The following is a 22,966-nucleotide window of genomic DNA, read 5'->3' on the forward strand; positions in this document are numbered from 1 at the left end:
GGGGGTTCTAGAGTCAGGTCCATGTTTGTCGTCTGCGAAGAATCTGCATCTACTGGTGGTGAGTTCTCGATGGTTTCCACAGGAGCCATCTGCGTAGTATGGATACTTAGCGGCATGATTGTAGTCTCGTCATTGGCAGATACTGGGACCTTCATGGGATCGACACTAGGCAGGGTGCTGTTTTCTTCGGTCGGTGTTAAAGGGACATCCTGTATTGTATCGGAGCTGGCATCTACAGTTGATTCAGTTTGCGTCTTGGTTATTGGAGCTGGAAGTACTGTCCGATCATTGTGTATCACTTCTTCAGCGCTGTTGAGGTTGAATGGGGCGGGTCGCACTCTCCCTGCGTACGAGTTATCACTTGTGCGTGCTGTTGGCCTCTGGCGACTAGGGCATTGGTTAAAGAAGTGATCGACCGCGTCACAGTATGAACACGTACGCTCTTGACCATTGTACGTGACCCAATATCGGCCGCCACTGATCGTAACATATGAAGGTATCACACGGGACAAGTTCATCTTTACTAATTTTCTTCCGGTTCTCACTGGGTATATGTGGTCTTTCGAATACGTTTCGTCATCAAGGAATATCACCTGTCCGTAGTTAGTTAGTACAGAATATATTGCTTCATCTGACATTTCACTCGGCACGACATGCAGCCGCACTATCACATGATTTTCATCTGCCCACGTCATTATCACTTCATGTTCGCCGTCATCGTCATTATACATATACACTCCTTTCGACTCGCGTAATAACTGTTCACCCGTACTTTAGACAATAATTTCACAAAAACACATTTTCGATAATAGTCTACTTCTATACTTACAACCTGTTCTGGTTTCAGTTTCAATTTCGTACTTATCCAGCGATGTAGTTCATTTGACGTTGGCTTATATCTCACTTCTCTAAAGTTCAATTTCAACGTGTTCACTCGCTTGATGGCCATTTTCAAGACTTCAGTTATGTTCGACTGGACGATTACGTAATACACGAGCGCTGTCTCAACTACACGCTACGGGAGAGAGCACCGATCCAACTTCCTCCTTCCGCGGTTCGCGCGAGACTGAGTTCGTTCCTTCTTACGGCATGATTATGAGTCAAGACCAATTCGTTCAATATGCATTAGAAATATAATCCCCACCCGCCTCTTTATAAACAACACACCCAAACGCTCCTTTGTGGCAAATGAAATAAAGGTGGTATGAATGTCACAAAACATTTAAGCAACATCTACTATATTTACGACGCAATCGTTTTACATGGAGAGACTTCAGCTTTGAAAATTGGGGTTATGACGTGGCTTCTTGTAGTGGTAGGGTAGATATTCGTATGGCAAGGTTCCAGCGTACACTAGCCAGTAATTTCCGAGAAAAAAAAAACTTCAATTTTTTTTATGATGGTAAATTGGTTCGGTGATAGGCTATCAGTATTACACGCCGAAGATTATAGGTTTGACTTCTGTTCGATTACCCCTATAATTATTATACGAGGGTCACTATTTATATTTTGAGCCTAACAATGAAAAAACAGGAATTTGGCATTGAAAACTGCTTTATTCTTTTTCGAAGTATTCTCCTTTATGGTCAATACACTTTTGCATTCGTTCGAACCATTTGTCAAAGCAGTTTTTCCAATCTTCTTGAGACACCTCCATAATATGGTTTTTGAACGCATCAACGGCGTCTTCCGCCGACGAAAATCGTTGTCCACGCAATTTATTCTTGACATTCGGGAACAAGAAGAAGTCATTGGGTGCCAAATCAGAACTGTACGGCGGATGAGTTTTTGTCAAATTGTGTGGGATCCAACGAGAACATACCTTTCTCACAGCTAAATGATCATGTAATATTTTATATATGCTGGTGGAACTAATGCCTATGGTTGCCTCAATCTCACAGTATGTCACATGACGATCTTGCAGTATTAGGTTTTGCACAGCATCAATGTTTCCTTGAACAACAACTGATTTTGGACGACCTTCGCGAATCTCGTCGGTGAGCGAATGGCGGCCACGATTAAATTCGTTATACCAGCGTTTCACAGTGGCAAAGGATGGGGCTTCATCGCCAAATGTGGAAGTAAGTTGATCGATGCACTCTTGTCTTGATAATCCACGTCGAAAATCGTAAAAAATCATCGCACGAAAATGTTCACGAGTTAATTCCATTTTATTGTTGTCGCGCAATCTCCAAGGCAACATAAACAACACAAATGAAGCTATTGACAAAACATTTGAAGTTCGTTATGCTCAATAATGCCAGACGATTCCGTGCAAACGTCAAATCGCGCCTGACTTCAATCAGTGTTGCCAAGGCTCAAAATATAAATAGTGACCCTTGTATATAGCAACTAAGTATTGTATTTAATTAATAATTTAAAGAAATAAAAATGTTATATATTTTTTTTTAAAAAAATAACAGTCCTTTCTAATGATTTTTCAATGTTATTTTTGAAAATATTTTTTCAGAATATGTTTTTGAATTTCTTATCATTTTAGTAGGATTTGCATAAAAATGATCCATGTATCATATTCGACGAAATGTCATGTACAGCGAAAGTTATACATTTTTATTTTAGGGAAAATTATCAAGAAACAAAACAAATAAATACTATTGACATCCTTTTGTGAATAGTATTTATTTTACATTATTTTTTGTTCACCATGCATAGTTGTATTCTTGTAAAAAGCATGAAAAACAATATATTCTCTACATTTCGCAAAGCAAATAATATACGAATTTTCGTAATAGGTAAAATGCAATAAATAATTTTTCGGTTTAATAAGAAATAAAAATCGCAGAGTTAACCGAACCGTGAATCGAACACAGAATTTTACAACCCATAAAATGCCTTGTATCCTTTGCAATGAAGTGATGTAGATTCAAGTAATAAAATTTCATGCAAATCGCACGTTATAAGATTGTTCAAATATATTAAATCAATGTGTCCATAAGTTATTATACTGTCAGCCATTTGGCACATCTCGTTACAAAATCTCAGCATATCACCATTCACTAGTTAATCGAATTGAATATTGATTCACTTCACAGTTCAATATGCAACAATATTTTCGACTCATATCACGTGAGATGTAAACTCAATTCAATTCTCTCATTGTATGTAACTTGTATGTTGAGCTCATGTAGAAATATCAATTATGAGCTCTAAGCTAAATTTGACGCTACAATCGCTTGATCAACTCTTGCGTCTCGCTGCCAGACATTCTACGTCCCTGTTTGCTCCAGGTCGCTTCTTTATTTCATTATGATTGTTTTTACCTCTGTTTCATTCTCATCGTCGTTATAAACCTACGTAATTTCTACTGTTTACAGTAGACATAATCTACTGTTATCAATTGTAGTACTCTACTGTGTCTCTCGCAAATCTACTCAAAATCAATGATTTCCTACTCAACACTTTCAGTACGCCTAATGTGTAATTACAGTTGAGGAACTACAAGTGAAATATTCTCTTCAGTACTAAATGTAATGTTGCATGTAGTGTGTTTGAATTTGAATTTGAATTCAAAATTTTTGGTGCGTCAGCACTTAGGCTATTTTGCACCTGTCACTTTATACGGGGTCCAGCCCCTTACCAGAACTAAAATAGCATAACTGTAACGTCGTGTTGTAACTAAAATATTAAAATATTCTGAATTCGGTTAAAAGCTGAGGCTGTAAAGAGGCACTCAGCACCCACAAGGACCAAACACAGGACAACACAGATAATTATACTGGCCATGGGGCCAGTCGCCAGAACCTCATTCGTCTGCAAACTGAAGTCCAGGGTGTACTACGTGGAAGCAACAACTGGGTGTACATACTTCGTGGAAGGTCATCCCTTACACCCTTGTAGTGTGTTTAGCTCAGCATGTTAGCTGTAAATATAACTTTTTATTCCTCCTCACTAACAATTTGTTTTTATATCTATTTAAAATTTAAACCAACCTCACTTCCATGTAGCATTTTGCAGACTAACGAGGCTCTGGTGACTGGACCGCCTGTTAGTATAATCTTTGTAGGACTGCGTGTGTGTTGTCCTTGTTTGTGCTGACTGTCTGTCGCTTTACAGGCTCAGCTTTTAACCCAGGTAAGGATATTTTAGTTTTCAGACACGCTTTTATTTTTGTCATGATAAGGGGCTGGACCCCGTATAGCGTGACGGGTGTAAAATACCCTAAGTTTTCAGGCACACAAATTGTAATTCAAATTTAAAAAATCTTAACATAGATGTTTCAAAACACCTATTGATCTACTGAAACCAGTACAGTAGAGAAACTGCAAGTGAAATTAATTTATTCAGTATAGTGTATAATATGTTAAGTTTAATAGTTTGGCTGTAAATATTAATTTCATACCCCCTTATTATTTTTTTGTATTTATATCTTTTTGAAAATCTGAACACAGTAGATGTTTCAAAACACCCATTGATCTACTGAAAACAGTAGACAAAAGTTTCATTGGAGTAAGTAGAAAAGAGTCATGAAATAATACCCAAAGAAGTCAACCATTATGAATTAATGTTACATACTTTTTTTTATTTCACTTTCCAAAACCTAGGAGCTCAAAATAATACATGGCATGTTATTTACTAGACAGTCTGCTTTTCTGTGATTGATTCGTCGTGCCCAGTCGGGGATTACTTCCGTTCAAGGTAAAAGGGGAAGGGGAAGGGGAAGAAATCCACCACAGTACCATGACGTATGAAGTAACATGTTCACAGGCATCCAATACAACTGATAAAGGTTCATCTGACCTTGGAAGTGTGGGAAACACGTTTCACGCTGGATTCCAGAATGCTGTGGCTAAATCTGGAACTAACGGTGGAATAAGAAATAGTTTGTAACATTTAACAATGACATTTCGCATTTACAAAATATGAGATATGTAGACTTTGATTTATTTATTATAGTAGACGGTAGAGAATTACTTACCACGAAAGTCAAGTTCTAAATTGCAGACATCAAAATCTACTCCAGGTTGTAAAATACATTTGTGATAGACAGCAGATAGGTTGATAAGGTTTACAAGATTGCTAACGACTCTTAAACCAAACGTTCATCGAAGGTTATTGAGTGAGAAAATGGGATATTGTTAAAAATAGCGGCCTAGTTGAGTGAAGATCGAAGGTTGGAATCTCTTATAGAACCGGCTATTTCTTTACACTAATTTTTGGTGCATAATATATTTAATGTATTGTCGACATTTATAAGAAACAAAATATGAAAACTGTCCTCCTCCGTAACGGTGCGGTCTAAGACTCTGTGCTTAGGACTCCGACTGCAGCGGGACGGCATGGATTCGAGTCGTCCTGGGTTCTCGGCCTGTTATCTGTATAGGACCGGTGGCAACCCACCATCGTGAAAAAATTGGGGAGCTACGAGTGACTGGTGTAACCTGGTTTCAGATATCTTCTATAACAGCTGAGGGTTCCATGTGCTGACCAACGTCACCTCGTTGCCAGTTGAAGATAACTCTAGGTAGGATTGTGGAAGGGAGACTGACAGTCGGGAGATAGCCCATGGCCCTTCGAGGTTTTAAAATATGAAAACTATTCCTTCCCTAAATCTAATTTCTCGTCATTGTCACGTGAGATTTCTTTTCAGTATGACTCCTGCAATGCTAATTAGTTCCTAAGTAGGATAATGAGATGGACATAGAGATATTAAATTATGAGTTCACTGTTTAAAAAATTTGCATTAACACATTTTTATATTCACATACCTCTTTACAAATTCCTGAGCACGTCACTACAAATGAACCAATCTAGTGCACACTAGAGCCTTGGCTTATCGATATGGGGTATCCTACAATTTTGTCAAACCACAAACTCAATTCTCGAAGCTGTAGCCTCTCCATGTAAAACGATTGCGTCGCAAATATAGTAGATTTTGCTTAAATGCTTTGTGACATTCATACCACCTTTATTTCATTTGCTACAAAGGAGCGTTTGGGTGTGTTGTTTATAAAGAGGCGGGTGGAGATTATATTTCTAATGCATATTGAACGAATTGGTCTTAACACATAATCATGCCGTAAGAAGGAAGGAACTCGTGGGGTAGTGGTTATCGCACTGGGTTGTCACTCTAATGGTCGTAGGTTCAAATCCGCATGTTGGCAAAAACTTTTCGTAAGCTTTATTCGTTCCCATTGTTACTATTTGAATCAGTCTTCTTTGAAACTAACAACGAAAGATTATACAATTAACTCTCTCTCTTTCAAAATGGTAATATGAGGACAGGTTTCTTATTATAAGAATTGGAAATTTTAGTGGTCTCAACGCATCTAAAATCCAAAATACTAGATCGACGTTATTTTCTACTGAATTCTAAATCCACGTTATACAGAGATAGACTAATGGAGAATGGACCTACAGTTTAAAGTGAGATACGAACCACTATGTGTCTCCACTTGTTATCCTGCACTGAACGTAAAACAAACAGCTCCCCGCCCCCATTTTTAAAACAAATTTACATTAAATATGGTATTTATAAGATAATCATCATTGATTTGATTGTTTTTATTACTGAACGTTAAATAAAACATTTTCCACAATCACATCTTCGTCCCATCTCTCCCAATATCTTTCTGTCCCTCTCTTTTCCCCCTTCCCCACCCCCACACACATGTATCAAAATAAATATTTTCTTACCCCCAAAAATACTATTTATTTTCTACTTTCCGTCACCCCTCTCCCACTCCCACAACCCCTCATTATTATTGGCGTTCGCCAGACCAAGTGGTAATGCATCGAAGTCTTGTAATCAGTGTGTCCTTTTCCGAGTTCCAGTCAGGTCGCATAATGTTTCAGATTCCAATTTAAATGTATCCCGAGTCGTGATTAGCCTATGTGTGCAAAAAGTGATGTTAAGACGAACTCTTGACCTCAATAATACAAGTTGTGTATTTTCTTTCAGCTGTGGTTCCCTCTTTTCGCAAGAAATAACGAATTAACCTAATCATTAACTCAACAAATAACAATGCATCTCTAAATTAGTTAATGAAAACAGTTATTACACCCAAACCACTATTTTATCGTAAATGTAAATGAAATGTCATCTCACGTAGTGAAACAATGTGAAAATTGTTCTAATGAGTGATATATATGATTGTCAAACACATACATGAATACATTATATTGAGCTCGTGAACTATAATTGGGACAATTTAATACTAATTTGAAATGATTAAAGGAAATTAAAATGACAAAGTAAACTTTTGCGCAATCTTTCTGCCGATTCGCATTATTGAAACAATATTTAACCAATGGGGACGTTATCTCATATTTGGAAATGCTGCATTGGTTCAACTTCCTGTGGACAAGACCGTGAGTCACGCCTCCTGCTTCTCCGAATCGAACTTCACTCTGATTGGAGGATCGTATATTTCACAACACTTCCTTGTTTCAGAGCTACCAACATAATTTCGTAAGAAGTTGGACTTAGAAAAATTCCATGCGACAGATTTTTTGAACATGACTGTACCAATTTGTAATATCTCTTAATTACTTGATATTGTGTAATGTAAAGTATATAGAAATAATAATAATAATAATAATAATAAAAGTCAGTAACATGCCTGACTACCATGCTAAAGATCCTGGGTTCGATCCCCAGCCGGTTCAAATCTGGGAACTTTCTAACACTGAAAGCTCGGCGCCCACCCAGCACTGAATGACATGGTTAGCTGGGGGAAACCCTGGGGGGGGTAAAGGCGGTCAGAGGCGTGATGCTGATCACATCACCCCCACTCATGACTGGATCAAGAAAGTGTGAGGCGTTACCTACACACCTCTATATGCCTTCATGGCATGGTGCTAAGCACAGGGGAGCACTTTACATTTTTTTTATTATTCTCAGACACTTGGTTCAGACCCCTCCCCTCGAAATATATTTCTTGATACATGATTGAAAGCAAGCGTCATCGTTGTGTGAACAGTTTCTGTAATTATCTCTGTTGTTCAGTTTTAAACTCATTTAGAAAATTCGTATGGATGTATGTACAATTCTCATGGCAAAAAAACAAAATCTATACTTTCTTTTCTTTTTTAAAAGGGCGCCATCTAAAATAATATTGAAACAAGCAACTCTGTGTTTTGAAAAGATACGAGCCAGGTCTTGCTGCGAGAAATTGACCAAATGCAATGGTGAAGAGAAATGAGTGACCTTGATTTTCCAACTGCAAGTGTGCAACTATATGACTCCAGCTTTTAGCAATCGCAGCGTCTCACCAACGGCAAGGGAGCATTCCCTCTCATGGATGGCCCACTTAAGTCAATAACAAAAAATGGGAAGGCAGGGTGAAAGTTAATTCATCTTACAACTGGGGGGTTCTAACTATTGTGTATCTGTCCACTCTGGCATCTTCTTGATATTTTTATTTCACTGAGGGGGCCCTCCAATATTTTACTTGCGGGGGGGGGGGGGGCAGAGAACTGTCCTTCACCACTTTCATGTACCAATGCAATTTTGCAGACATTGATGAACTACACACAGTTCACCAAATGTAAGTGTAATGCTCCTCCAAAATATGGTTCAAGAGTGGTACATGTTCATCTGGCTTCAGAGGAATTATATCTAGAATATTGATTGGCTTACATACCTACCCATAAGAACCCTATTTAGAGGGAAAAAAATGTAAGTCAATATTGTTTTCATCTTGTATAATTCGTATACTCTGGTTTTGTCTCATAAATACCAAAGTATGCAGTTTTCTTTCTTGCAGACTATTGAAGTTACCTGGATATATACATTAGGTGACAAATATACAGGTTCCCCATGGATCATGTGCAATTGTATATCATCTTTGCTTATTCATTTGCCTTGATGACCATGAAAGTTGAGTGCTTTGCTCATGACCTTGTCACAAATGGTTTGAGGTTCAAGTCCTGGTGTGGGTATTTCTATATCAGTTTCACTCTACATCAGTCATGCTGTATATCTGAAATACATGTAGCCAATAATCTTTCTTTTCTCAAAAGCAATCAGGTGTGTGGTTCTAAACTTCTCAGTTGATTCTGCTCTCTTTGTCTGAATACAGAGGACCACAATCTCTGGCTGGTGCCTATTCATGTCTGTGCTTATAAGCTGTTTCTATCTGTGAGATACAAAGCTGCCAATTTTGCTTCGGTTAGTGGTAGCCTGCTTGTAACCTGTGACCCTTGGATCCAAAAAGTGGAACTGAACTCATTTATTCCATGCTCCGCAGCAGTAATTGTGAATGCAGTGAAGATGATGATATCTGTGAGAAGAATCTGTCATCGATTGTGATAATGTTGAGGAAGGAAAAGTGGATTTAGGGACTGAACTGGAATATAATGACAAGTGTAGCGAATGGCAGAGTGACACGTATAAATAAATACTTCTAAGGTGACAATTAATATTGTATGCAGTGCTAAAGAAATGCTTTTTAGATATTTAAGGATCATTATATGTAGGCCTAATATAAAATATAGTGAAAATTTAGAAATTTCTTAAATATGTCAGTAAACTTTACTTGTATCTCAGATACAGCATGACCAATTGTGTTATTATCCAAGTATCCAATTGAATCTTCATTCATCCAAATTGTTGCAATTAGCTTAAGACTACATAAAATACGAAAAATTCAGTTATATTAGTACTTGATTGACATCAGCAAAAATTTATTTCATGAGTCCCTAATATTTGTTTCACATATAAATGTTTTGTGTTGTCATTATTTATTTCCTAATGCAGTTCGAAAAGTGATGCATGCAGATGATGAGCAACACTTAATTCCAAGGTCTCTTGGGACAAAGAGGATCACTGCAGGACAAACAATGCTATCTTCTGGTGGATTCAATAGACGGTATTCATCTGAACCCAAAAAGGCAGTCCCATCTGCCGCTGTGGGGGCAAGCACCAGCACTGTCACTGCTTTAGATTGTGAACCTTCAACTTCAAATACAGATGTGCAAAGTAGTGGAACATGCATGAAGAAGGAGGAGACTTCATCTGAAATGGTAAGTAATTTTGTACAATTTTGTATTTCCACTTTGGAAATTTTGCTTGTTGCTATGTAATCAAAGCAAGCTTGGCATATGTTTATCACCAAATGTCAAACAGCATAGTTACAATGGTTGAAATGATTCTATACATGAACTTCCTCAAACAGAAAGTAAGAAAAAGATAAAATGTACTCATGTTACCTATTAGTGGTGGCTTGTGCCAAAAATTTTTATTGGTTCTGCAGTGACGATTAATATTAGTTATTAATACAGCACTGGCATTCCAAGATTTAAAACACAGAAGTTTTTCTCCTTTCTGCTGATTAGCTAAATTTTCCCCAGGTACCTGTTTTTTCTTGGAAGAAAGCTCCTGCTAAAGGATGGGTGTAATCTGTGTCAACCCCTCATCCCACCAGTTTGGAATGCCAGCCAGCAATGCTCTACAAAATTAGAGATAAAACTTTGTCAGCCATTATACGGAAACTAGTACCCTTCACAAGTATTACTAATTACCAAAACTTGTTCATCAACAGAGAAAGCTTTCATCTTCTATATTCATAAAAAGTAGCATACATACCCCATAAACTTGAGAAATATATTTATTATCAATGACCTTTTGCTCCTTTGTAAGGGAGAAATATGGAGAAACTTTTTCTGAGAAATAGTTTTATTTGTAATTCTATTAATTTCAGTGGCCACTGCCACCATCCTCATTGGAACTTGTTGCACTGTTGCTTGACATTGCTTGTGAAGATGAAATTAATAGAACTACAAATGAAACTGTGTTGCAGAGAAAATGAATACTGGTTTCTCCGTACTTATCTAATGCTCATGTGTTTTAAAAGTGTAGATGTTTAAATTCACAATTTCCCCTTTCTATGAAAAAGATATATCACTGTGACCTGCTTATGCATTTAAGCTTTATCAGAAGTCAAACATTAAGGAAATTGAGGAGGTTTTCAAGTGTTTACTGTTCAAATGTCCAGTGCTGCAAAATATTAGATATAGATATATTAACAAGTGTGTATAGTAGACAATTGAGGTAGTCGTTTTTCTCCATCAAAATGCTCCAACCCTTGTGGGAAGGGAAATTATGGTATTCCATTCCAAAGAAGGAGAGGAAAATTAAAATTTTACAGAAAAAAATCTTATGTGACGAATCTCTGTAACCCCTGCAATAAACTGTTGTGAGTTAAAAAAAAAAATGTAGTATTCCTAGGTTCCTACAACCATGTAAAGTTTTGTTGACTTCAATACTTCTCTGCAAAAAAAGTTTTAATTGTAGTAAGTAGTGCTACAGAAAAACATGATAGTTTCCAATATGTACCTTATCATCCGTTAGCTAGGTAGATATTGATTTATTGTAGGTATTGTCCATAGATATATGGGTTTTACTTTCACAAACCATTCTCCTCACTGTGTGCCAAGAGGTTTGTAGTTGCTTTTTTTTTGGCAAATTTTTAAAAATGTCAATACTTGCTCAAATAGTGTTTTTTTGTGTCATCTAAATTGAAGGAATTAAGTTACATAGCCATTTCTTAAACGAATATCAAAATTATAATTATGAACAAATAGAAACATAATTTTTGCTATTTAGTCATACATATGTTATTATAATAAACTAAGGTACAATTTTCAGTGATACTTAGCATGATTGTAGATACATAACTAGTAGTTCTACATTTCAGGTTAATGTGTGGTTTAGAAACTCCTAAAAAATGGATTTCTTGAGTATATTACACTTCTTTGCATGTAGATGGAATGTCAACATTGTACCTCCTGTGAAAGTCCCAGACTTAGATCAAATTCTAGTTAATCATGACACATGTGCATGTGAAGAAAGAAGTATTCCACAACATGTTTTCAGAAAACTGTGCAGAGATATACTCTCTATCATGTAAAAACTCTGAATTCAGTCATTTTGGTTACAAAGGCATCTCAATATGTAAGAAATTTTTTTTGTCATTGGTTGTACTTTGTCCCCCTTCCCCTTTCTTGTTTTCAAAATTTTCACTAGAGGTGAAAAAAGGAGGAGAAATTCCAACTATGTTTTGTAATAGTTACAACTATTACCAGGCTTGTGTGAGGTCATGGATTCAAGTCACAGGATTAATTTCTAGGCTGCCTTAATTTTTATCCTTGCACAATTTTAAAAATATACCAAGAACATTATTTTATTTCTATATTACTTTTTAGGAGAGGTCTTCAAAGTTGGCTGAATTGCCAGATGGGATTTTAGAGGATGTGTGGAAGGCGATGGAGTGCAACACTTGCCTTGATATACCCGTACCTCCAGTTTTCATGTGTAGCGAAGGTCACCAGGTGTGCCAGTCTTGCAAGGCTAGAATCACAAAATGTCCTTTGTGCAAGAAACCTATAATGGAAACAAGAATTCGTGTACTGGAATGTATGATTGAAACCATGCCTCTGCCATGCCCAAACAGGGAGCATGGGTGCCGAGATGTTTGCTACCTGGCTGATAGGAATAATCATGTTTTGTTTTGCAGATACAAGCCTTAAAACGATTGTGCCTTAAAACTTGTTGTGTGTGTTTGTTAATATGAATTGTGAAAGTGAAGATTTGAAGTATTTGCTACTTCTGAAAATTATTTTTGGACAGTATGCAACTAGAAATCATAAGCAAGTATGTCAATGGAAATAAGCAAAATTGCAGTGTTTGTAGCAAGGCTTCTAGAGTTTTTGTATGGAACATCTTTTGGAGCCATCAGCCCTTGTCATATTTCCCAAGGATGAGGTGCAGTGATGTTGGGGTGTGTTAGTTTGTGTGATATAAGTATGTTATGGAACTTGTATGTTGTTACAAACAAATAAAGTACTGATCTCAAACTTACAGCATTGTTTTTGTGTGTTTCTACCTACTTCCCCAATTGTGTGTAGATTCATCTTCTTGAACCAGTCTTTTCTTCAATGGTGGGACAGTAAGTCTTGATGTTGACTACACACACACACACACACACATGAATTTTTATTGTTTCCATGTGTGGGTATCATCAGAAATTTCCATGTGAGGGTCGGTTGGGCCATTGACATAAAATTGAATAGGAGAAGTAATCATAATCAAATAATGAACTACTACTAAAAATAACGTATTATTGCCAGTTTGTTATTATTATTTTGCATTAGAACACACTTCTACTTAATCCACCGAATGGTAAGTTATTTTCTTTAGTTATGTAAGCTCTTACATCTCCAGGGTGACCAGACGTCCTCTTTTATCCAGACATGTCCTCCTTTTTAGGTGTCTCTCCGGCGTCAGGGCGGGTTTTTTAGAATTCTGTAAATGTCCTCCTTTTCTGGAAGGAGCAAACCATTGACCATAGCAAATGTGGTGCATAGAAAAGGCTTCCACACATCATCATTTAAGGCATATCACTTGGGGTGAGTTAAGTGTTCAAGCAATGCTCAAATAGCATCTGTGAGCTGAACACGATCACTTTCCTAACTGAGTCATTAGTAGGGTGCAGATTTACAGGCACTAAAAACCTCTTAAATAGGCACCAAAATGATGAAAATAGGCACTTAAAAAGACACCATAAATTTAGAAAAGGTACGAAAATAGGCACCCTGAAATTAAAAAAAAACCATTAAAACAGACAATGAATGTGAACTTATTTCAATTTTCTAATTACAATGCACAATTGCACTGTAATAGCACTTCAGTTCATTATAAAAGTGGGCTAACGATTAACAAACTATGATCGAAATTCACATTTGTGGGGAATCGTCAATTAAAGTAATTCTCACAAAAAGAGCTTGTGCTAACGACTGGGCGAATTTAAACAATTGATGAAAAAACAATTTGCACCATTGTAAGAAAAAAAATTATTTTAAACACTGTTCCAATTGAGACCCTCAAATCTGTCAAATACCAGATTTCAGTCAGTACAACATAAACAAAGCCTTCCATCCTTCAATGTAGGGAAAGCCAAAGGAATGTAAAAGAAGCTGAAGTATGCAGAAGAGCCATTTTTTGGCACGATAGAGCAAAATAGGAATTTATAGGCACTATTAAAATGCGTTTTGGACTAGAAACACCATGAAACTAACTTTAGACATTAAAACCTATGTTTTACTACAAAGGAATATAAAAGGCAAATAGGCAAAATTCCGCTCCCTAGTCATTAGTATTATTGTAACTCGTTGCTTCACCCTCTGAATTGACTGTAACGCACTTATTCTGTGCAGTTCCTTTTCAATTGATTGATTTGGTTTATTTTACTTCGTTTTTCTGAAACTTTTAGCTAATCGCGAAGATGAGGATGAACGATGATATGATGATTTTGATGAAGGGGCACTCGCAAAGAACACCCATGCCCAGGCCGGGATTCGAATCCGAGACCGTTGGCGTTGTGGCACGGTGTGCTAACCACTCCACCACGGAGGTCGGCCAGTTCCTTTTCGAGTTATGCATATGCGATACAGAAATGTGTAGGGAGAATTTTGATCATTAAGTAATATTTTCTTTCATGAAATAACGAAGCGAAAGTGTAAATTCAACAATGATCTTGCCAAAAAATATCCAGCTTTTAAAGGATGGAAGGAACGAATATGAGATAAAGTGTAGGGTGGCTGTCACTTTCCCCTGCTGTTGAAAAAGAGCTAGAAATGTTCGTGGCATTAAAATCATATTTCTCTACCCAATCTAAACTACCCAAAATTTTAATTCAGTTTTTGGAAATAAGTTAGAGCGAATCTTACTTGTTACATTTGCATTCCCTTGTGGGTATATTACATTCTAATATCTAAGAATTAGAAAAGGAGTAAAATTCTGTGCTTCAAATTATAGATATGGGTCATTCCATGTCAAATCATCCAGAATTTTGTGAAAATGTCACCCACCATCCCCGATTTTGATGAAATTCGGTATACTTATATAACTTTTGATGCTGATTACAAATATGACAACTTTTTTAAAATTGGTCAAGGGGTTCAGAAGTTACGTGCTTTTTAAGATCTCTGTGTACGCCACATGCGGCTCCACTTTGAATGACATGCATTAGGTTATAAACGATCGTATCTTCCCTCGGGTTTGCCATAGAAACTTCAAGTTTGTTTTCTTTTGTTCACAATAGTATAAGCTTTCATTTAAATAACGTTTCAGATGAATGCATCATAAACATGTATTTTTATATATAGTTTTATGTATTTTTTTAGAAAAATAAATGACTAACTTCAAGAGCAAATTTCATGCAATGCCCCCCCTTCAATTTCCTCCCAGTTTTATATGTAGGTAGCTCAGTGTGTGTACTAATGCCTCATGAAAAAATTGGGATGGGCGGTTCAGAGACAGGGTGATAAAAAAATCATTTGCATAAAATGATATTAAAAGTAAATCTTATTAAAAATGCTTATATATTTAGCACAAAGACTAAAGTACAATATGTTTCGAGTTACAATATTCAAAATTTATGTTCACTAAGTATAGGCGTAACCTGGCGGGGGCAAAGGGAAGCACTTGCCCCCTCCAAAATTTATAAGTTAAATATATTTTGTGATCCTCCTGGCACTTGAGGAACAAACGAATATAGAGTAATAATTGTGATTTTTCAAATGTATTTATCAAATAATCCTGGACACTATTTTTATGCGATGGAAAACTTTGTGATTATCTCAACCCGAATTGCCAAAATTTCATGTACTATAAATTGTGTCGTTCACATTTTAGATGGATTTTTTGACCATTTCAAACACACTAAAGTATTTGACTTATCACTAAGTACATATGTCCATCCACTTGTGTTGTTAATGTCCACTGGACACAGCATACTTTTTGGCCAGTAGTGGGAAGTTGATGGACCAAGTGGATGCAAGAATTTAATAGCTGCATCGATTTTCACGTGGACTTTTGAAGCAATCCTACAAACAAGTTTGAGTCACGCACCTACATGCTACTACATAACTGTTTACTGTTGGAATTCAGAAAGCCACTTCTTCACAACAGTCAAACCATACAGTTATACAAAACATATTACATCAGCACTTACTACTTTTGCTCTGACTGTTAAACAACTAGTGTTTTGAAGTAAATAGTTACAAAGTTACAAGTACAGTTACTTTTTATTTAGGAATTCTAACTGTAAGTAGCTACTTTTAAAAGTAAGTACCTGTAACGTTAACAACGGTAACAGAGGTACTTTTTGCAGTAGGGAAATAGCTAAATTGGACAATTCTGTTCCAGACTATAAAAATAAAATATGTACCTTCTCCGGATGCTACGTGAAAGGATTTTCTTGGAATTGCTGGGAAGGAAGCTATGCTTTGTTGCATGCTAAATTTAGAACATCCACGCTTTACTGTAATTCATTTCTAATTGTACGTGAAAACTCCATTGTTTTTGGTAGACTGCTGCATTCGTTTGGAATGTTGTTGTCTAGCTAGGAAAAGGTCATTGTGGAGGGAGTGGATCTTTGGATATTGTTGAACTTGGAATGGAGGAGAAAGATATAGGTGCAAGTGGAATCAATGACACCATATTCAAAATACCGTGGTCAGCATACAAATGATTTTTAATTATAATCGTTCAAGCAAAGCTGACTGTGTTTTCCATCATTTATTAGCAGCAATAATGTAAATATATGAATACATATTATGTACTAGAAACATAAGTAAAACATGGAAGTCTTCATGATCATTGATTTTGTGTAACGTTTACACACACATCAATGATCATTAACAGTACGTTACTGTTACAGTAACTGTAAAAGAAACTCAGTTACTTTCAAAGTGCCAGTAACAATAACTGAGTAACTTTTTTAATGATTGACTGTAACTCACTTGTAAAAAGTAACTTACGGAACCTGTAAGTTCAAAATAGTGCATAGTTCCTGGTACTGTTGTAGTACTTTGCAATCACTGACACATTGTACTGTGGTTTGTTGTCATTTCACCCTAGATGATTACTAAGAAATTTATGCCTTGAATACTATTTCTACATAATTGCCGTACTTCTTGCTTTATACTATAGAAGTCTTTACAAGTATTTTTACTGTTCCAACCATCCCGTCAGAAGGATATTTTCTGTGGTATGTGGCGAAAAAGCTCCATTTGAAAAAACTTCAATCAACACAAATGTGTAGTATTAATTCTTACTTCATATTACGTATCCCCATGAAGAGTAGCCAAAAAAGAACTTCCATATTGAGATAAAATGCACAAAAAGAATGTTCTTGAAGATTAATTTGCTAAACTTGGGAATGTTAATAATAATTATATATATAATTATATAATATATAAAATTTAAAAAATGAAGACTGTTGAAACTAACTTAGATACAGTGGAACCTCAATTTTACGTTATCCAGAGACCAAGCTGAAAAAACTTAATATGCGGGAAAATGTAAAATCTTGGAAAATTTCTAACCAGACCATCAAGATTGAATGCAAAATGAAGGAAAATGTAAAATCGAGGAAATTAAATCGGGGTTCCACTGTAATTATTACTTGCAAATTTTAAATTAATCTATAAATTTGGGAGAGGGCAAGAGCTTCCCTTTGCCCCCGCCAGGTTACGCCTATACTTAGTGAACATAAATTTTGAATATTGTAACTTGAAACATATTGCACTTTAGTCTTTGTGCTAAATACATAAGCATTTTTAATAAGATTTACTTTTAATGTCATTTTATGCAAACGATTTTTTTATCTCCCTGTCTCTGAACCGCCCATCCCAATTTTGTCATGAGGCATTGTAGCTACCTACAAATAAAATTGGGGGGAAATTGAAGGGGGGGCATTGCATGAAATTTGCTCTTGAAGTTAGTCATTTATTTTTCTAAAAAAATACATAAAACTATATATAAAAATACATGTTTACTGATGCATTCATCTGAAACGTTATTTAAATGAAAGCTTATACTATTGTGAACAAAAGAAAACAAACTTGAAGTTTCTACGGCAAACCCGAGGGAAGATACGATCGTTTATAACCTAATGCATGTCATTCAAAGTGGAGCCGCATGTGTTGTACACAGAGATCTTAAAAAGCACGTAACTTCTGAACCCCTTGACCAATTTTAAAAAAGTTGTCATTTTTGTAATCAGCATCAAAAGTTCTATAAGTATACCGAATTTCATCAAAATCGAGGATGGTGGGTGACATGGCCTGGATGAATTGACGTGGAATGACCCATATTCTTTGTTGTTTGTTAAATAACAGATTAGAAGATTCTTTCTTTGCTTAAAGGTAAGAGGAAGTTATTGAAAGAGATCACCTGAAAAGTATCTGTGAGCAAAATGTTAGTAAGATTTTTTTATATTGATTAAGTTATTAGTAATGGAAAATGTTTTGCCATTTTTTGCGGTGTCCTCTTTCTTATGGCTTTGTCCTCCTTTTTTGCCATGCTCTGTCCTCCTTTTTAAATGCGTGTGTCTGGTCACCCTGGGTTCGTTGAAATATGCTATTCTTACAATTTACATTGTTATTTTTACAGTCAAAATTCCTTCCCAATAACTACACTGGTTTCTTTTAAAATGACTAGAAGCAAAACTAACATAAAATTACATGGGCAATAAGTAATTACAATAGTACTTAGACATTTTTTATTGTTATAATTAAAATTTGCTGATTCTAATCGAGTTAATCATCACCATTTGATTCTGATTTGGTGCAACCAACATCTATTCTTAAAAAATGCAATTGACTTCTGTCAGCATATGTGAGACTAACACTGATTGTAACATTGACGCCCCCTTTGTAACACACCTTACATATCTCAGAATAAGGGGAGGGGGAATTAAATAAAGTAAATGCCAGAAGTTCTGGCACTTTTACGCTCAGTATATATATATATATATACTGTGTATGAACATATGTTCCAATACCTTCCCATGGTACACCTGCGGCAGTACCAGGATCGAATCTTGTTCAGATACCTTCCAAACAGTCAGGGACTGGGTTTAGGCAGCTAGTGCTTGTACACCTTTCACTCAGCACAAGGCTGGGATGGAACCTGGGTTTGGATACCTTCCTGCAACCTTAACTGGGGTCAAACCATGCTGTTAGAGCTGGAGGTGGATCTCTCAGCCTGGGGTGGATCTTGATGTGTTCTATTCAGTGCCCACAAACCAACTGGCAGTGTGGCTGGCTGGCTGATTTTTCTTGAGTTTCAGTTGTTGAAATGTTGTTTCCATGACTTTGATCTGCCTTGTTGAGTTGGTTGGCGTGTTGGTGGTGGTAATGTCTGTGTTAGGCTCCTGTGATACTCACTTGGAGTCTGATCTGAGATGGTGATTCTAAGTAGAACTGGTTTGTGGTCCGTAAAAAGACTAACTTGAGTTGGTGGTCCTTAGAAGGGTCAACTTTTGTTTGCTATGACATTTTCAATTTTTGTTGTCTGTGGTTTCTGGTCTGTTCTCTGCTTAGAAGATTCCTTCTAATGATGCGATGATGGTGAATATGGTTTCTATGATGATACATAGTTTGCTGGTGTTCTCTTCTGTTTGCTGAAGTTTCTCCATTATTTCGGGAGAGGTGTTCTGTCTCTTCTGTTGGACTGACAGGAACATTCTGCAGCCTCTATAATTAGCTGGATGGTTTTCCCCACAGTTGCAGCACTTGGCAGGGAGTTGTCGATCCTGCATCTGGCATTCGGACATGAGGTGGCTTGTCACACATTTCACACATCATAGCGAGGCCCTGCATTGCCCCTGGGAGTGTCCGATCTGCTGACATCTATGGCATTGCAAAATTCCTGGAGACCTGTGTGCTTCCACATGGATCTTGTAGTGGATCAGGTATTGGTGGTTATAGATGTTCCTTTTCGTTTCACATCTTCTCAGTGCTACCAGGAAGAGTGACATTGGTGTCCTGATGTTGGTCTTAGGATATCTTTACTTCATTTGATGGACATGTAGTACCTCATAGTGTTCTTCAAGTGCAGCCTCGATGTCATCTGTTGGCATGTCTATGGGTCATTTTCGTAGGATGACTTTGGTCGTTCTGGTTGTGGCTTGTTGCGTAGTTAAGTGCTTGTACTTTGCAATAGTTGATTAGCTTGTCATAGGCTTGTCTGGAGTTAAGTTGAAGTTCCACCCCTTGTGGGGCAGTTGTACTTTTGTCTCTTCATTTCCAATGGTTTCCATAACTGATAAGGTGAGTTTGTAGCTCTTGTCTGAATTGTAGATGTAGACTGCTGGTGGCTTCTTTGTCTTGTTGTCTTTGGAGCCTTCTTCATCTTTGAAAAGGGGGTGGAAGGTGTTTGATGTATTGATGGGTTTAACATTCTGGGTTGTTTGGTTGTGTGCATGGATTGTTTTTTTTTTTTTTTTGGTAGGTATAGGGTTTGTTGTACAAGTCTTCTTCATCCCAGGTGTTGCAGGGATATTCCCTCTTTCTGCTGCTATTCTCCTCTGGAGTGTCTTGATAGTGTTAATCTTCCATGGCTGTCCATGGCTGTCCAGTCCGATTCTTTGAAGAGGGGAGCTGGTGGTTTCTGAACCTCTACTTGGCTCTTCTGTTTACTAGATGCGCCATCTTGATTGGTTGATGTTGTCTTATTACCTGTTTGGACCTTGGCCGTTTTATTTGATCTGCGCTGATCGTACAGTCTTTTCTGCATGCTGAATCTCTTCTCTTCTACTTTGGTCGCCTGGCAATGCAAATCTGCAGTAGGGTCTCACTCGGTCTTCTTTTGTAGCATTGTGATCCCTGATCACAGGATAAGCAGGTGGTGACTTAGACTTACTAGGGTTGAACTGACCAGCTGTGTACAGTAATAACTTCTATCAAGGCACCTCTAGCAACATACATATGAACTCGGTGCTTCAGGTATTAACAATACTTTGGATGAACACCAGGTGCATTACAACACTGCCCTCCCCTTGGGGATTTTTTAAAAAAATTAAAAGTGAACCTCACCTTAAGGCAAAATATAATTTGATCTTTCTATTTTCTCTTTGGAATTATTTCTAAACTTGAAACAACCAACATATTTTTAGTCTATGAAACTGCTTGTTATGCCCTAATTAAATTATTATTTTCCGATAACTAGGTTCCAAGTACACTTTACCAAGAATCTTAATTTCCTTTTTCTTTTGGCCAATACTCCCTTTACATAACTCTTTCTTACATAAAACAACTCAGAAAAGAAAGAGAACACAAAAGTACATAGGCAGGTTGGATACAGTCTCACCTTGTACAATAAAATCTATTGTACAAGATGAAACTGTATCCAACCTACCTATGTACTTTTGTGTTCTCTATGTGGCCGCGGTGGCTCAGTCGGTAACGCGTCTGACTACCATGCTCAAGGTCCCGGGTTCGATCCCCGGCCGGTTCAAATCCGGGAACTTTTCTAACGGTAAAAGCGGCCCCGGCGCCCACCCAGCGTCGAATAACATGGGTACCTGGGGGAAACCCTGGGGAGTAAAGGCGGTCAGGGGCGTGATGCTGATCACATCACCCCCACTCACGACCGGATCAAGAAAGTGTGGGGCGTTACCCCCACACCCCCTATACGCCTTCATGGCATGGTGCTATGCACAGGGGAACACTTTACCTTTTTTTTTACCTTTTTTTACAATAAAATCTATACATTAATCTCATGCTCTCTCAATTTATACTCAAGTTTATTTCTGGGGTTACAATACCATGAGAGCATTCCTAGTTTCCCCTACCTTGGAGCCTCTTGCTCTGTCCTTTTCAACTTTGTCCATATGCAGGGATGTATCTTAGCCTTATTTATATATAACTCAAGCTCCATTTAAGGAGATTTTCCTTGCACTTCACTGTCCCACTAGCCCTTCTTTTGGTTCTTATTTTGTTTGTACATAAGTTTTTAGCAATTGAAGGAGTTGCACCATTCATGTAACAACTGCCCTAACAATCAAGATTCTTATTTCTACAGTTTCCCTACCTATATGAAAAGAGGCAAATTTTAGTGTAAGGGACTTTATTTACTCTCTAAGCTACACTTTTTACAAGTTTCTATTACAATATTAACATTTTAACTCAAACTTGCCATATGTTATGAAAAGATTTTCTCCATCAAGATCCTAGAGTATAACACTAGGGAAAAAGTTATTTTCAAAAAAATATGAAAATGAAACATTATTTGAGTTTTTACATCAAAATTCTTCATTTCAATGCACTAACTTCCGTTCTCGGAGGAATTTCATCAATGGAAAATATCTAGGCTCCTTCACTCTGTTCTTCTGTAAGAACTTTCCCACTTCTCAAAATTTAATGTCCTCACCTTCGAACAGTTCTACCAATTTTCATTCCAATCCTGCCCTTTTCTCCTCTTTGTCTTTGGCTAGAATATCAGGTTTTGTGAAGTTTCTTTTTGGTTCGCAGGCACAGTAGCTCCTCTCTAAGTCAGCTAGCTCCTCCTGAAGTTTTTTGTTTCCAGTTTTTAAGGTACTCAGTTTCTTAACCAACGCATTCTTTTCATCTTCCTTTTGTGAAGTTGCGGACTTTCTCAGTTTAGTCTGATTCTTCTTCTTTGAGGGTAATGTTTGCAGGATCAGCACAACTCTCACTGGCCTGTTTATTTCTGTTTTGGCCTCTATCTGGCTGTGGTTCGAAGCTGACTGAAATTGTGGGTTGCACCATTGTAGTAGCCACTCCAATTGGTTTAACAATTGGCTCAGAGCATGCCTTGAGAAGTGTGGAGTTACATTTAGGCATCCAAGGATAACTGTCTTTAGGCTGGACAGATCACAAGGTATGACGAAAGGGGCTCCTGTTAACTTCTGATGGAGGGTACTTCTCAAATCTCTCTTCCAAGAAGGGAAGGCTATTATTATCTCCTCTTCTATAGGATCTCAGTTAAGAAGGCTCGGGTCACTCGGTTCTGTTAGGTTATTGGCTACTGTAGTTGCACTTCCAGGCTGTTCACAAGAAACACTAGATATAGTAGGAGGTGAATCATCCATCAAGCTAAAGTCTAACACTGGGTGAGTTGAAGAATGACCAGGCATGAACAGGTGTTCTGGGGTTACCAGCCAGGTTAAATTTCCAACATTTTGAACGCATACAT

At 37.2% G+C, this 22,966-nt stretch overlaps 1 protein-coding gene across 1 annotated transcript in view; it reads left to right on the top strand.

Annotated features, from left to right (window-relative positions):
• Positions 1–12,502, top strand: part of LOC145983718 (uncharacterized) — a 36,393-nt gene extending 23,891 nt beyond the window's left edge. Inside the window, exons 4-5 of the mRNA XM_083116771.1 lie at positions 9,719–9,984; positions 12,166–12,502. Of these exons, the coding sequence (XP_082972897.1) occupies positions 9,719–9,984; positions 12,166–12,489 (590 nt within the window). The 3' untranslated portion in view covers positions 12,490–12,502. The remainder of the gene's footprint in view (positions 1–9,718; positions 9,985–12,165) is intronic.
• The last annotated feature ends 10,464 nt before the right edge of the window (positions 12,503–22,966 follow it).

The sequence above is a fragment of the Lepisma saccharinum genome, chromosome 2 (genome assembly GCF_977018435.1).
Source record: "Lepisma saccharinum chromosome 2, izLepSacc3.1, whole genome shotgun sequence".
NCBI classification, from domain to species: Eukaryota; Metazoa; Arthropoda; class Insecta; order Zygentoma; family Lepismatidae; genus Lepisma; species Lepisma saccharinum.